This window comes from Panthera pardus, unplaced genomic scaffold (genome assembly GCF_024362965.1).
Source record: "Panthera pardus isolate Hobbes unplaced genomic scaffold, ASM2436296v1 HiC_scaffold_11, whole genome shotgun sequence".
Classification (NCBI taxonomy): Eukaryota; Metazoa; Chordata; class Mammalia; order Carnivora; family Felidae; genus Panthera; species Panthera pardus.
In genome coordinates this window covers 31,643,856-31,660,675 of record NW_026526666.1, presented here as the reverse complement: position 1 = coordinate 31,660,675, position 16,820 = coordinate 31,643,856, and the positions used below count along the sequence as shown (strand labels likewise).

The window sequence follows — 16,820 nt, the reverse complement described above, 5'->3', positions numbered from 1 at the left end:
TTCTTGAGTCTTAAGAGTTGTTTGTGTATTTTGGACATCAGTTCTTTATCAGACATGTTTTCTGTAAATATTTTCTCTTAATGTGTACGTTGTCATTTCACTCTTTGAATACTGTGTTTTGAACATCAAAAGTTTTCAATTTCAATGAAGTACAACTTACCAATTTTCTTTTCATTGATTGTGATTTTTGGTAGTGTATCTAAAAAGTTATCAATAAACCAAAGGTCGCCTAGGTTTTTCCTCTATCTTATCTTCTAGGAGTTTTATGTTTTACATTTAGATCTATGATCCAACTTGAATTCATTTTTATCAAAATTGTAAGATCTGTGTCTAGATTCTTTTTCTTTTCCTTCCTTTTTTTTTTGTATATGAATGTGCAGTTGTTCCAGCAGCATTTATTGAAAAGATTATGCTTTATCCACTGATTTGCTCTTCTTCCTTTGTCAGAGATCAGTTAACTATAGTTGTGTGAGTCTATTCCTGGACCCTCTATTCTGTTCCATTGATCTACTTGTCTATTCTTTTTCCAGTGCCACACAGTCTTGATTACTATAATTTTATAGTAAGTCTTAAAGCTGGGTAGTTTCAGTTTCTGACATTTTCTTCTCTGTCAGTATTTGCTGTATATTCTGGGTCTTTTGCGTCTCCATATGAACTTCAGAATTAGTTTGTCAATATCCACAAAATAACTTGCTGGCATTTTTACTGGGATTATATTGAATCTATAGAACTGACATCTTGACAATACTGCGTGTTCCCATTTATTTAGATTTTTCTTTGTTTTCTTTCAACAGAGTTGTTATTTTCTTCATTAGACCTTACACATATTTTTTTTTCAGATGTATAACCTAAGTATTTCTTTCTCAGGAGTGCTAACATAAATGATACTGTGTTATTAATTTCAAATTCCACGTGTTCATTGCCGATGTATAAGCAAGCAATTGATTTTTGTATGTAAACCTTGTATCCTGCAACCTTGCTATAATCACTTATTAGTGCCAGGAATTTTTTGTTGTTGTTGATGATGTTTTGAGACTTTCTACATAAAAAAATCTATATATCTTTCCTTTTCTTTTTTTGTCTTATTTCATTAGGACTTCCATGATGTTCAATAGAAGTGAAAGCAGACATCATTGCCTTGTTCCTAATCTTACGGGAAAGCATCTAGCTTTTCACCATTAAGTATGCTTGTAGGTTTTTTTCAGCTATTCTTTATCAAGTTGAGGAAATACCCCACTATTCCTAATTTGTGAAAGGTTTCATCACGAGTGAGTGTTAGACTTTTGTCAAATGCTTTTTCTTCATTAATTGATATAATCATATTATTTTTCTTCTACTGTCTTGAGTTTAACCTAACTGTAAAAGCTGATGTGGCACCTTGCTTGGGAATTAGTTATTTGGCACCTAGTGTTCTCAGTCCAGGACACTTAGTGGACCCCTAACAGAAGAGTCCCATTTAGCATCCTGAAGCATAAGAAGAAGGAGCCCCAAACTGATGATATCCTAAACCACATCGAGTTCCTGGAAATGCAGACTTTAAGCAGTTTCAGGCCATCAATCTATTTGATGCAATTCTTCAGCTGATAAAAATCTGGGGATAAAAGAATAAATAGTTTTAGAGTCAAGATCTATAGCCTTGCAATATTCTTGAATGAGAGCAAGAGGCACTAGCTACTGTGACAGAAAGCTAAACACCACAAAACAAATACTCTGATATTGGTGGGACTGAGGAAATCTATATATATAAAAAAAAAGAAATAAGAAGAAACTGTTACTGCACAAATCTGAGTCAGTGAATCAGCTTAGTGAGATAGCTGTAATAAATATGTCATCTTGTTCATAATCACAGTGTGGGCTGAGCCAGTGGAAACAAGAGCTGCCCTTAGTTCAGCAGTTAGTATTTTTGAGCGTGGGGAAAAAGAATGTAAAATTTAGGAGGTTTTTATATTTGTCTGATGGATATCAGAAGGAGAAGCTTCCTCTGTGACCTGGGTTCTAGATGCTAGCATTAAATATTTGCGAATGTGGAAAAGACAAAAGGCTTGCTAATGCCACTCTCTGAGAGGTCAGGGTGTCCCTCTGTTCATTTCCCTCAGCCCAGGTTCAGGTGACTGTGACTTTTCCTTCACTCCACCCTGAATTTAGTATAATTTGTTTCATGATACATCTTTGATGGTGACTATAGGTACTATCGGCATCTCCCATCCTAGTTTCTTGGCCACACCTCAGTTTGCTTTGACCCTATTACTCCAGGAACAGATTCGATGTCTTGCAGTGAGGCTAACTGGAAAGACCATATTCACCCTTGACCCAAAGATCCAATCTGTGAAATGAAAATAATAGATAGCCAGTTTGGTCTACCTTTGTTTGTGATACCTGGTTCAAGATAGTGAACAAGTAAATTTTTTTAATCTCCACTCTATTTTTATTTTTTAGAGAGAAAGAGAGAGCACAAGCAGGGAAGAGGGGGAGGGGGAGGGAGGGAAGGGGAGAGAGAGAGAGAGAGAGAGAGAGAGAGAGAAAGAGGGAGAGGGAGGGAGAGAGAGAGGAAAAGGGAGAGGGAGAGAGAGAGGGAGAGGAAGAGGGAGAGGGAGAGGGAGAGGGAGAGAGAGAGAGAGAGAGAGAGAGAGAGAGAGAGAGAGAGAGAATTCCAAGCAGGTGTGGAGTCTGATGCGGAGCTCCATCCCATGATCCTGGGATCATGACCTGAGCTGAAATCAAGAATCAGATGCTTAACTGACCGAGCCACGCAGGTGCCCTTTAATCTCCACTTTTAAAGTATCTTTAGACATGTCATCAAACCTTGCCAGGATAGTTTATTTAAAGTTAAGGAATTTTCAAAATTGAGACTTTGTCATCAGCCCAACTAAAGGCTGCTGATAAAAGCTATTACTTTACGTTTTGCCTATTTGTCATCATTATATACCTCTCAGGCCTTCAAAACTAGCATTTCCACGGTTTTTGTGTATTTAAAAACAAAGAAAAGTTCTTTGGCTAACCTGTATCTTGATGAACATGAATATTTTACCATTAAATGAGAAGTAATAACTGCTAACATAATGTTAAAAATAAAGTGCTTGGTTGTCTAAAAAAGCAACAATTAATTATATTCAGGATTTTAGATGGCTACAAGAAGAGGTGCCATTACTGCTGGATCTCAAAAGATAACTCAGATTGCATCAAAGAAAAATGAGAGGAAATGTATTTTAGACCAAAAGAATGAAATGAGCAAATAAACAATGGTAGTGAGCAAATGCTAGGAATCCACTGGAGTTCACCATAGCCACAGGCTCATTAAGGATGAGGCTGAAAGATCAGGTGGGATCTGAGTAATGGGATTTATTCCAAAGGCGTATAGAGTTCCACATTCTGATGGCAGGAGGAGAAAGAGTACAGGGAGGACACTGGAGATAGAGATCCCTTTAGAGGGTGCTGTCACAGCACCTCTGCTTCTACCACTCCAGGCTTGTGTGGAAGCATTCCTCCACAGGGTGCTGCAGGGATTCAGGTTCCTTCCATCTAGTTGTTCTGTACCCACTAAGAAAGCCTATTTATCTGCAAGGTCAAAGCTCCACTGCTGTCAAAGTTGAACCAGTAGGAGGGAAAAGATGGAACTGGTGGAGTACAGGAGCAAATTTCTGTGGCCTAGACTCTCAAGTGACATACACATACTTCTGTTTCTATCTCCTGAGCAAACATAATCACATTGACCACTGCTAGCTTTAAGAGCAGCTAGAAAAATCTAACATCTAGCAAGGTTGTCAGGAGCTCATTTTGATGACAGAACTTTATAATAATTAGAGCTGACATTTCTTTTATTATTGTAAAAAGATACGCAACAATATCTGAGACAGATAATTTTAATAGTCCTGAAATTAAACTTGGACATTTTAAGGGATGGACCCAAGCTGCACTAAGTACAGAGGTCCTGTCCTTTCTGAGACACAGATATTGATGTAGGAGAGGGTGGGCACATGACTATCATCCAAATAAAAAGAGTCCTTCCTCACCAACTGGATCAAGGAATCCCCCTCTGTCTCTCTCATTTTTTGTTGCTATTATTTTTCACTTTATTTATGAAGCTAAAAAGATATGATTCTAGAGATGATGAATCTAAGGCTAGTTATATTTGGATGTATAGCAGGATGTTTTTACTATTTAGCAAAGAAAAAAAATAAATTTGGCGTCTCTCTTCCAGATTCCATTATTTGGAAGAAAATTTGCTGGCAAGGAAAATAACTTTTTTAAAGGTTTATTTATTTTGAAAGAGAGTGTGCATGTGTGAGCAGGGGAGGAGCAGAGAGAAAGAGAGAGAGTGAGAGAGAGAGAGAGAGGATATCCCAAGCAGGTTCTGTGCTGTCAGCATGGAGCCCAACATTGGGCTTGATCTCACACAACATGAGATCATGACCCAAGCCCAAATCAAGAGTCACATGTTTAACCAACTGGGCCACCCAGGTACCCCAGGAGAAATAACTTTTTATATTTTGCAAGTCTAAGTACCAAGAGTATACTCCTGGTAAAAGAAGAATTGTTAAAATATTCTTAAACTGATGGAAGCTAATGAGATTTAATTTAATAGAAATGACTTTTTTCATGTTTTATCAATTTAACTCCTCCCAAATGCGGTAGCATGTTGTTTTAGAAATTGTGGTTCTAAAATTGGCACCTCGTGCACTCATCTTTAGAGAATGGTGGAAATTCTCAGACAGGAAGAGTCTCGTTTAACATCCTGTTACACAAAGTTTGGTGAAAAACCACAAAGCTGCAAATGTACCAGCCCTTCCAGAAAAGCACAGACATGAGACAATTTCAGTTCAGAAATGTGGTGAGTGCAACTGACCAGTTAAAAAATTAAATGTCTTAAAAAATAATAGCCTTTTAGGGACATAATTCACATGCTTAGGGAATTTTAGAACTGGAGAGTTTAGCAACTGTGATGTAAGAGTAAAAACAATCCAAAACCAAAATCACCTTGCATTTGCTGGATTTTGAAAAACACAGACTAAGCGAAGAGAAATCCAGAACTACATAAAATGTAAGGCAATGGAACTTGCCTAGTGGTTTGGCTGTGATAAATATGGCAACTTGCCTACATGTTGGATTGAAAAATGCATCAGTTCACTTAACTGAACTTAAGTTCAATCTTATTGCACCGAAAATATAGGTCTTAAAGGGAAAACTGAAATCACAGAGGATTTTAATTTGCAGGATGGATATTCAGGAAAGAGTCTCTAATAAGACTTGGACAGTAAAGTGCTAGTATAACATATTTATGAGTTCACAAAAGCGTCTTTCAAGCTACTCTCTGTGTCTTTTTTTAAAAAAATTTTTTAATATTTGTTTATTTTTGAGAGACAGACAGAGACAGAGCACGAGTGGGGAAGGAGCAGAGAGAGGGAGACACAGAATCTGAAGCAGGCTCCAGGCTCCGAGCTGTCAGCACAGAGCCCAACGTGGGGCTCAAACCCACGAACCATGAGATCATGACCTGAGCCGAAGTCAGTGTTTAACCGATGGAGTCACCCAGGCACCCCTCTAAGTGTGTCTTTGTGCCCATTCTCCAAAGAGGTTCTCCAATGTGCCCCGTTTCTTTCATCCACCCTTACACATGCAAGACAGCTTGTGCCATATCTCCTATGGTGACCATAGGTGGAGTCTTACACTTTGCTCATTCTTTTTTCAGGAGGACCCTTCACAGATGCAGACTGCTCTGATTCCCCTATAAAAGGTTAAACTAAATGTACTAATGTACTAATATGAAAACCCCCCCACCCTTCTTCCAGAAACCGAATCAGAAGAACATCTTAACAAAAGTCAACTGGTGTGACCCCTCTGCAGCCTATGGTTTCCGCTGTGGTATACTGAAGGCATACGTAAGTGCACCCTACCTCAAGTATAGTCCTTTTACACATTTCCAACACTTGTCAGGAATGATCCATTTTAAGTCTAGGAATTGTTAAATTTGTGACTTAAATGTGCGGTCTCATTATTAAGGAGTACACATTCAAAGCCTCTTCAAGTCTGATTTATAAAGGGGAAATCATTATTTTTCTGGCTTAATATTTCCTTTTTACCATTTTTGGGGGGCATCAGAAAGCTCACACAATTAAAGAGGACAGATTTTAATATTTGGGGGCATTAATTATCCATATAAGCTACCCTACAGAAGAAAGGAAGACCTAACATAATATGTGAATTTCTAAGTGTCTCTGCTTTGGTCAGTACACATACACCTTAAACCTATAGCCTTTATATAGTGTTGTGCCCCAAAAGGTTAAAACATAGGTTTTAGGAACAAAAGCTGGAAGGATGAGTGGACTTACTCACCATCACACACAATGATATCCTCAGGGAATCTGTGCTTTTTGTCGCTGGAAACCGGAAGCTTCTAGTATCTATTAAAGAAATTGAAATCAGTGTGAATTCTTTACAATAAACCTCAAGACTCAGATGATTTAACTGTGATTTCTACAAACAAACATTTAACAATATTTTCTATATAAATTCTTGCCAGAGGTCGCCTGGGTGGCTCAGTCGGTTAAGCGTCCAACTTCAGCTCCGGTCCTGATTTAATAGTTCATGGGTTCAAGCCTCGTGACGGGTTCTGTGCTGACAGCTCAGAGCTTGGAGCCTGCTTCAGATTCTGTGTCTCCCTCTCTCTCCCTGCCCCTTTCCTGCTCATGCTCTCTTTCTGCCTCTCCCCTGGTCACACTGTATCTCTGTCTCAAGAATAAACATATATAAAAAAATTTTTTTTAATAAAAAACAAAAAAAAGAAATTCTTGTTGGGCATCAAAAATAAGGCATGTTGGGGTGCCTGGGTGGCTCAATCAGTTAGGTGTGTGACTCTTAGTTTCAAGTCAAGTCATGATCTCATGGTTTGTGAGTTCAAGCTCTACAGTGGGCTCTAGGCTGTCAGTGCAGAGCCTGCTTGGGATTCTCTGTCTCCCTCTCTGTCTGCCCTTCCTGCACTCTCTCTCAAAAATAATATAAATAAACAAAAAAATAAGGTATGCTATCTAACTCATTATTCAAGAATGTCCTTAATACCAAATATGACCACAGTTGTATAGAAAAAGTTTATGACAACTATAAGGAGGCAAAAATTCTAAATCAGATATTAGCAAACAATACAATCCCCATCAAAATTCCAATGATATTTTTCACAGAAATAGAAAAAATAATCCTAAAATTTATATGGAATCACAAAAGATCCCAAATAAAAAAAGTCATCCTAAGAAAGCAGAACAAAACTAGAGGTATCACATTTCCTGATTTCAAACTTTATCATGAAACTACAGTAATCAAAACAGTTATCAAAAAATTAATAATAGAATTACCATATGAGCCAGCAATCCCACTGTGGGTATACTTCTGAATGAAATGGAAGCACTATCTCGAAGAGATATATGAACCCCATGTTCACTGCAGCATGATTCACAGTAGCCCAAATGTGGAAACAACCTAATTTTTATCAATGGATTAATAGACAAAGACGATGCGTGCGTGTGTGTGTGTGTGTGTGTGTGTGTACACTATTGTATAGACAATGGAATGGAATATTACTGAGTCATGAAAAAGAAGGGAATCCTGTCATTTGCAACCACATGGATGAACACTGAGGGCATTTTGTTAAGTGAAATAAGTCAGACAGAGAAAGATGAATAGTGTATGTTCCCACTTACATATGGAATCTTAAAAAGGTAAGGTCATAGAAATAGAGTATAATGGTGGTTGCCAGGGACTAAGGGGTAGGGGAAATGGAGAGATGTTGGTCAAAGAGTACAAATTCTCAGATATAAGATAAGTAAGATATGGGATCTAATTAATGCACAACATGGTGACTATAATTAAAATGCTGTATTACATACTTTAAGTTGTTAAGAGAATAGATCTTAAGTGTTATCACCACACACACAAAAGTAATCACAATTATGTAAAAGGATGGAGGTGTTAACTAATCTTATTGTGGAAATAATTTTACAAAGTATACATGTATCTAGTCATCACATTGCACACATTAAACTTACATGTTATATGTCAAAAAGATTTCAATAAATCTGGAGAAAAAAAGATAATGTCATCTGCAAAGAGAGATAATTTTACTTCTTCCTTTCTAGTTTGGATGACTTCTATTTCTTTTTCTTGCTAATTGCTCTGGCTAGGACTTCCAGTACAATGCTGAATAGAATTGGTGAAGGAGTGCATCCTTGTCTTGTTCCCAATCTTAGCAGAAAAGCTTTCAACCTTTCACCATTGAGTGTGAAATTAGCTGTGAGTTTTTATTTATGGCCTTTGTTTCGTGGAGGTAGTTTCCTTCTACTTCTACTTTGTCGAGGGTTGTTAACATGAAAAGGTGTTGAATTTTGTCAGATGTTTCTTCCTTAGAATTGAGACTATCATTTTTCTCCCCTCCATTTTGTTAATGTCATGAATTACATTGGTCGATGATCATCCCTTAATCTAGGGGAGCAGGCAATGTGGCTTTTTCTTGATTGGGGTTCACTTGACTGTTGTGTTTACTTTGTTTTCTAGAGGTTCTAGAAGATTATTTTAGTCATATTATTATTATTATTATTATTATTATTATTATTATTTTAATGTCTCTATGAGGGAACAAGGGCTTGGAGCTTCTAGTCTGCCATTTTGTGGGCATATATCTTCATAGTGAATTCTGTTTTGATCACACATATTATTTGTATTGGGGTCAAGCAAAATGTAATATAATTTTCCTGTGCTGGTATGTTCCCCCCTGCTGTTGGCCATGCAGATACTAGGTAGGCCAAAGGAGACCACTGGCATGGTCATATCAGCTTTCCTAAGCTTCCTTAACCTATTTCCTATATTCCTGGAGAGAGGACTGCTCTATTTTTTCTTTGAATTTCTATACAGCAGCCAACACTGAAGAGTCTTCTTAATAAATACATTTCCAAGGGCTATTCAACTCCAGCTTAAGAGGTGAGAAGTAGCAATAAATAAGGCAGGCTGTAGACTAAGTTTGAGGAAATAGAGATGGTAATGTAAAAATGGCCAAGCAACTTACATCTTACTTCATCCAAATACCACGTACACAAATGGCTTGAACTTGTCTTCTTACAAGATTGTCCAAGATGTGTTTGAAATCATTCTTTGATTACTTCAATGATTCAACAATTATTTCCTATTCACTATTATGTAAGACACCTTTTACTGGGAGGCTTATCTTTGGGTGTTTACAAAATTTATTACAAAAGGAAGTTTATGACTAAACATGGAAGTGGTGAAGATCCCTTTTACTCTGCCCTATTGTCCTTTACTTCACTCTTAATCTTTTCCAGTTATCATTTCTTGTAAACACTGCTTTGTTGACTGTTCCTCATTCTTTTTCCCTCTATGGTTATCATTCACTGCAGCTAGTATGTTTCCTAAGGCTTAAGGTGTTACTTGATAAAAAGTATGTCCTGAAAAGAGGCAGCTCATTCAGACAGAAGATAATGTATATGATGTGTGTTGGCCATATGCATTAGGGAGATTTCATGGGGAAGTAGGGCTTATCCCTGCTTCTTTCCTTTACCAAAACATGCATATGGACAGTATGAGATGCAGTCCTCTGAGTGATATCAATGGGTCACTAGGGACTGATTCAGCTACTGGACTTTCACTCCAATGGCTTTGGTTGGGGAAAGTAGAAGGTGGCTAAACTTTGACTCACAACCGTTAAGAAAATAGAACTGTGCCCTAAAGGCTTTAGAGAGAATGAAATCCAGAATCATGATACCTCCAGTTTTGTTTTTCTTTTTCACGACTGCTTTGGCTATCTGGGGTATTTTGTGGTTCCATACAAATTTTAGGGTTGTTTGTTCTAGCTTTGTGAAAAATGTTGGTGGTATTTTGATAGGGATTGCATTAAAATGTGTAGACTGCTTTGGTAGTATAAACATTTTAAGTATGTTTGTTCTTCTAATCCATGAGCATCGAATGCTTTTCCATTAAGAGCCATATTACAAAGCTGAGTCATCAAGATACTACGGTGCTGGCATAAAAACAGACACACTGATCAGTGCAACAGAATAGAAAACCCAGAAATGAACCCCAACTATACGGTCAGCTAATCTTTGATAAAGCAGGAAAGAATATCCAATGAAAAAAGAGTCTCTTCAACAAATGGGGCTGGGAAAACTGGACAGCAACATGCAGAAGAATAAAAGTGGACCACTTTCCTACACCAAACACACACAAATAAATTCAAAATTGATTAAAGACCTAAATGTGAGACAGGAAACCATCAAAATCTTAGAGGAGAACACAAGCAGCAACCTCTTTGACCCTGGAGCCGTTTCTTACTAGACACATCACTGAAGGAAAGGGAAACAAAAGCAAACATGAACTATTGGGACTTCAAGATACAAAGCTTCTGCACAGTGAAGGAAACAATCAACAAAACTAAAATGCAGCCTATGGAATGGGGGAAGATATTTGCAAACGACATATCTGATAAACGGTTAGTATCCAAAATATATAAACAACTTATCTAACTCAACACCCAAAAACCAAATAACCCAGTTAAGAAATGGGCAGAAGACATGACATTTTTCCTAAGAAGACATCCAGATGGCTAATAGACACATAAAAAGATACTCAACATCACTCATCATCAGGGAAATACAAATTAAAACCATAATCAGATACCACCTCACACCTGTCAGAATAGCTAAAATTAACAACTAAGGCAGCAACAGGTATTGGTGAGGATGCAAAGAAAGGGGAACCCTCCTGCACTGCTGGTGGGAATGCAACTGGTATAGCCACACTGGAGAACAGTTTGGAGGTTCCTCAAAAAGCTAAAAATAGAACTACCTTTGAAGATCTGGGGTTTATGTGGTGGGAGTTAGATTCACAATGATGAAAAAGTCTGAGCACCTGAGATCAAGAGAGGAGGAGAGGTGCCTATAAACAGGCTATTTCAATGTCACAAGTAGTAAAAAGTGCTCTGACAGGGGTGACGATAAGGAACACAGAGGAGGAACAGATCAACTGCCTCCTGGGGAAGTCAGGACAGAGAGGGGCTAGCAAATAATGAGAATGTAGTATGGTGGCAGGATGTCTGTATACAATATACAAAGACACAGAATCCAAAGATAACATGTGCAGCTTGCAGAATCACAAGTAGTTCATTCTAGCTATATCACATTCTACAGCACAAGGCAGCCGGAAAAGGAATTCCGGAAAAATCTAGTTGATACTGAAGAACAATTTTTCTAATTCACTCCCTTTATAAGCATGGCGCTGGAACATAGAGGCATTCTAGCAAACTTCCCAAGTGACTATATAGCAAAAGAAATTAGATTTCACGTACAGCATGGTGATTATCATTAATAATAGTGTTGTACGTATTTGAAAGTTGCCAGGACAGTAAATCTTAAAAAGTTCTCATCACAAGAAAAAAAGTGCAACTGTGCATGGTGATGGGCGGCAACTAGACTGGGGGTGACCATTTCCCAGTGTATATAAATGCTGAATCAGTATGTTGTATACCCGAAACTAATATAATGTTATACGCCAATTATACCTCAGTAAAAAAAGAAATTAGAGACTGGAACATCGAAAGGTCATAATTAAAGCAAGATTAGGATGCATATCTTATGGTTTTCAGCTCCCTGTTGTAATCAGCAGACTCTTCCTACTGTTTCAAGGTATGCTTGAGGTATGCTGTTTCAAGGAGCATAACTCCTTCCACCCTATTACTAAATGTTCCCTTTCCATGTGTTTTTATTTTAGTTTTAATTTTAGCAGTTTTAAGTCTTTATTTCTGAATATGTAACAGTAATACCATACAAAATGTAAGAGGCATGGAGAAGAATATATGACATAAAGTTAGCTACCCTCTCAAGCCTCACATCAACTACACAGGTCCATCCTCAGTCACAACCATAGTTACTAGTTTATTTCATATTTTTCCTGAGACATGTAAAATACATGTGCATATTCATTATATTTAAATTTACTAGTAGCAACTATGCATACTTTCCGGATGTTTTTTTACTTTATGCTAAATCTAGAGATCTTCTCATATTAATACAGAGTTTTCCCTTTCATTGTAGTGACCATAGAATACTCTTGTACAAATGCCCCATGATTTCTATTACCAGCACCTGACAGTTGTTTTCTGATTTTGTGCCATACACATGTGCTGTAACATATATCCTAGCACGTATGACATTTGGCACACGTACATTAAATCTATAAGGTTCAAATCCTAAATTTGAACCTGCTGGATCAAAGGTATGCGCATTTAATACCTTGATATAGAATTGTTCCAATTTGTACTTTCTCGAAAATATGGGAAATTTCCGATTTCTCCAAATCCTTGGCAACTTAGTATCCCATCAAATGTGTTTTTCTTTGCTAACCTTAGGGATGAAACAGGAGCCTCAAAACTTTATTTTGCGTATCTCATATTATTAGCAAAGTTGAATATATTTCATTTCTTCTAATATATTTGCCCATTTTGGGGGGACAGGGGTGTTCTTTTTCCCACCGCTTTAAAGGGATCATTATGGCTTAAAGAAATTATATATTTTTTTTCTGATACATATTAAAATGAATTCCTCATTTTGCCATCTTTGCTCATGTTTTTCTATGAAGAACTTTTTTTTCTTAGACAAATGAATTCATCAGTATTTTCTTTTATCTACCTCAGTATGACTTATTTCACTTAGCATAATACCCTCTAGTTCCATCCAGGTTGTCCCAAATGACACAATCTCATCCTTTTTTATGGCCATGTAATACTCCATTGTGTGTGTGTGTGTGTGTGTGTGTGTGTACATATATATATATACATATATATATATGTATATATATATATATATATATATATATATATATATATGCACCACATCTTATCTGTTTATCGATGGACACTTAAATTGCTTTCATATCTTGGCTACTGTAAATAATGCTAGAAGAAACGTGGGGGAGCACTTTTTGAATTAGTGTTTTTGTTTTCTTTGGGCATATACTCTGTAGTGTAATTACTGGATCATATGGTATTTCTATTCTTAATTTTTTGAGGAACCTCCATACTGTTTTCATAGTGGTTATATCAATTTACATTCCCATCAACAGTGAATGAGGGTTCCTTTTTCTCCACAACCTTGCCAACACTTGTTATTTCTTGTCTTTTTGATTTTAGTCATTCTGGTGTGAGGTGGTATCTCACTGTAGGTTTTTTTTTTAACTTTTTTTTCAACGTTTATTTATTTTTGAGAGAAAAAGACAGAGCATGAGTGGGAAAGGGGCAGAGAGAGAGGGAGACACAGAATCCGAAGCAGACTCCAGGCTCTGAGCTGTCAGCATAGAGCCTGACGTGGGGCTCAAACTCACAAGCTGTGAGATCATGATCTGAAGTCAGATGCTTAAGTGACTGAGCAACCCAGGCACCCCTATCTCACTGTAGTTTTGATTTGATTTCACTCATAAGTGGAATCTAAGAAAAACCACAAATGAATAAACAAAAAAAAAGTAGTACCAGACAGAGAACAAACTGATGGTTTCCAGAGGGGAAGGAGGTGTGGGGAATGGGCAAAATAGATGAAGGGAGTGGGAAAGGCTTCCAGTTATGGAATGAATAAGTCACAGGAATAAAAATCACAGCATAGGGAATACAGTCAACGATACTGCAACAGCAATGTACAGTGCCAGATGCTGGCTAAACTTGTGGTGAGCATAGCATAATGTATAAACTTGTCAAATCACTATGTTGCACACCTGAAACTAATGTAATATTGTGTGTCAACGACATTCAAAAAAATTTTAAATATATCTTTTTTTATCTATTTCCATTATGTCATACTTAGAAAGGTCCTACTGGGGCACCTGGGTGGCTCAGTCGGTTAAGCTTCCAACTTTGGCTCAGGTTATGATCTCACCGTTCGTGAGTTCAAGCCCCGCGTTGGACTCTGTGCTGACAGGTCAGAGCCTGGAGCCTGCTTCAGACTCTGTCTTCCTCTCTCTTGGCCCCTTCCCCACCCACAGTCTGTCTGTCTGCCTCTCTCTCTCTCTCAAAAATAAACATTAAAAATTTTTTTTAAAAAAAGAAGGTCCTACCTACTCCCATATTATTTTTTTAACTCCCCCCCTATTATTTAATTTTATGCTGTAATTTTTCATGTTTGTGTCTTTGAACCATCCGAAATTTACTTGGACCATCTTGAAATTTACATGTAAAGGAGAACCCAACTTTTCTTTTTCAGATGGCTGCCTATAGTTCAAACACCATTGGCTGAATATCCCATATTCTTTCACACAAGAAAATGCCCAAATTATCATCTGCTGAATTTCTGCATGACTTTGCACAAATTTCTTTTCTTTTCTTTTTTAAATTTTTGAGAGAAAGAGAGAGTGCGAGTAGAGGGGGAGAGACAGAAAGAGAATGAAAGAGAATCTCAAGCAGGCTCCATGCTCAATGTGGATGGAGTCCCAGATGGGGCTTGATCCCCCAACCATGGGATCATGACCTGAGCTGAAATCAAGAGTCAGATGCTCAACCAACTGAACCACCCAGGAGCTTCATGCACCAATTTCTAAACTTCCAAGTCTGTTTTGTCATTGTTTCAATATTCAGATGTTAGTACCACAATGCTAATTCTTGGGATGTTTTAACATGTGGCTAAAGCTAGTTCCCTTTCATTTGTCTTTTTTCAGGATTGCACTGGATATTTTTGTTTGTGGCTTTTCCATAAAACTTTCAGAATTAATTTATCTACTTCTTGAAAAATTATGTTTGATATATTTTTGGATCACACTAAATGTCCATATTAACTTAAATAATATTGAAATTTTAATTTCTGTCCATTTTTATAAATTGTGTCTTACATACCATTTAAAAAATTTTGTTCATGTAAATTTTACGTACTTCATGATTTTATTCTGTAGTATCATATTGCTTTTGATGTTACTGGAAATTTGATCTTTTTTTCCACTGTATCTTTTAATTTGCTTCTCATTTCTCCAAATTAATTTTGTCAATATGAAGTTTATCTTTTCTGGGTAAGACCTTCATATATTTAGATAATTACTTTTTAAACTTTTGTTAAATGAAACTAACATGACACATATACCTCAAAAATGAGTCACAGCATAACAAGTCTCATTCTATAATTTCCTAACAGGAATTATGAGCTTATTTCATTTGTGATCCCAGAACTTTAAATCCTTCAAAAGCAGTTTTTCTTGGGTTTCTAAAAGGGAGAGTTCACTTTTGAAAGTCCCCAATTATCAAGTTGGGTTTCACTTTTAACACTAGCAGCTAAGCTAAGCATACCCATCTTCATATCTTCTTCTCTATCTTCATAGTGTTCCTTGATGGGGTTTTTCAATATATCCATGTATTTGAAACTGATGGTAAGAGTATCTATGGCATGTAACTTCCTAATTTTCTCAGGATCATCTCACTGAGGGTGGGGAGATGCTGAGTCAAGACTGAGAACTATTACAGAAATGTGTTCCAGTTCTAACGATGCCCTTTGGGAGAGAATGTAGGTTTGGTTCTAACTAATTCTCAGTTCTGCTTGAGGTATGATGGCCAAAACCATCTACAAAAAATGAGAATTGCTAACACTGTGCAGAAAACAGGCTATCAAGCTGCATACTGGAATAAGGAAGACTATTCCCTTGGGCTTTATAGAGTAACACACAGATCTGGAAACAAATACAGCAAGTTATAGGGCTTTCAGAATTCTATATTTCATATCAGGAATAATCTGATACTTTCAGAACCCAGTAGATCTATTTTAGATGTATCTGATGGTTACACTAATATCCTAAAGACTATAGTACTGAGGTCCTACCCAATCCAAGCATTAAGAGAACATGCTGTAGTCACTACAGACAGCAACCTACCAATCTGCGGATGTTATTTGTTCATTTCAAAGACGAACACTAGATGGGTACCTGGGTGGCTCAGTCGGTTAAGCATCCACCTTTGGCTCAGGTCATGATCTTGTGGTTCATGAGTTCGAGCCCCGCGTTGCACTCTGGGCTGACAGCTCAGAGACTGGAGCCTGCTTCAGATTCTGTGTGTGTGTGTCTCTCTCTGCCTCCCCTCCCTTCCCCACCCTACTGGAGTTCTGTCTCTTAAAAATAAATAAATATTAAAAAAAAAAAAGACTACCACTACAGAAATGTTGGAGTTGTGTGGATTTAAGGACCTCAGCAGGATCCAGAAGGATTTGAGGTTCTAATGAATTATATACTTTTTATGATTCTCCCTGGGATCTTGATTTCTATTAGTATTGGCTCTCCCCTTCCTCAGGAACCAGGGCACTGTCCATGGAGCACTGCCCAGCTCTGTGCCAAGGCTTACCTTCAGCTTGTGCATCAGCACTTTTTCCTGCTCTCTCAGAAGGCTTTCTATTTCCTTCTCCAACTTCTCTCTCATTTGGGGTATGTTTTCCCTGAAGCCTCTCTCTTGAGCCTCCATTTTTTGCAGCTGCTCCTTGTGTTTCTGAGTTAGCAGCTCCTGCTCCTTCTCAGTTGCCTGCTTCTTAGCCCGCTCAGCTGTTCCACGAATGGTTTAGAGAGAGAAGAAAGCAATGGTCAGGTCTGATGATTTTATTCTGCAGTATCTCATCTGTTTTGCTGCAATTGCAAATTCAGCTTTTCCTTACATTTATCTTTTATTAAAATTATTATTTTTTTAATATTTATTTTCAACAGAGAGAGAGAGAGAGGGAGGGAGGGAGGGAGGGAGAGAGGGAGGATGAGTGGGGGAGGAGCAGAGAGAGGGAGACACAGAATCCAAAGCGGGCTCCAGTATCCGAGCTGTCAGCACAGAG

At 37.6% G+C, this 16,820-nt stretch overlaps 1 protein-coding gene across 4 annotated transcripts in view; it reads right to left on the bottom strand.

Moving 5' to 3' along the window:
- Positions 1-335: 335 nt before the first annotated feature.
- Positions 336-16,820, bottom strand: part of LOC109246237 (guanylate-binding protein 4-like) — a 37,402-nt gene continuing 20,917 nt past the window's right edge. For all 4 annotated transcript variants that reach the window (XM_019414077.2, XM_019414078.2, XM_019414080.2 and 1 more), the window contains 3 exons: positions 16,349-16,542; positions 6,331-6,398; positions 336-1,591 (listed from right to left, as the gene is read on the bottom strand). In XM_019414077.2, the coding sequence (XP_019269622.2) occupies positions 6,351-6,398; positions 16,349-16,542 (242 nt within the window). In that variant the 3' untranslated portion in view covers positions 336-1,591; positions 6,331-6,350. The remainder of the gene's footprint in view (positions 1,592-6,330; positions 6,399-16,348; positions 16,543-16,820) is intronic.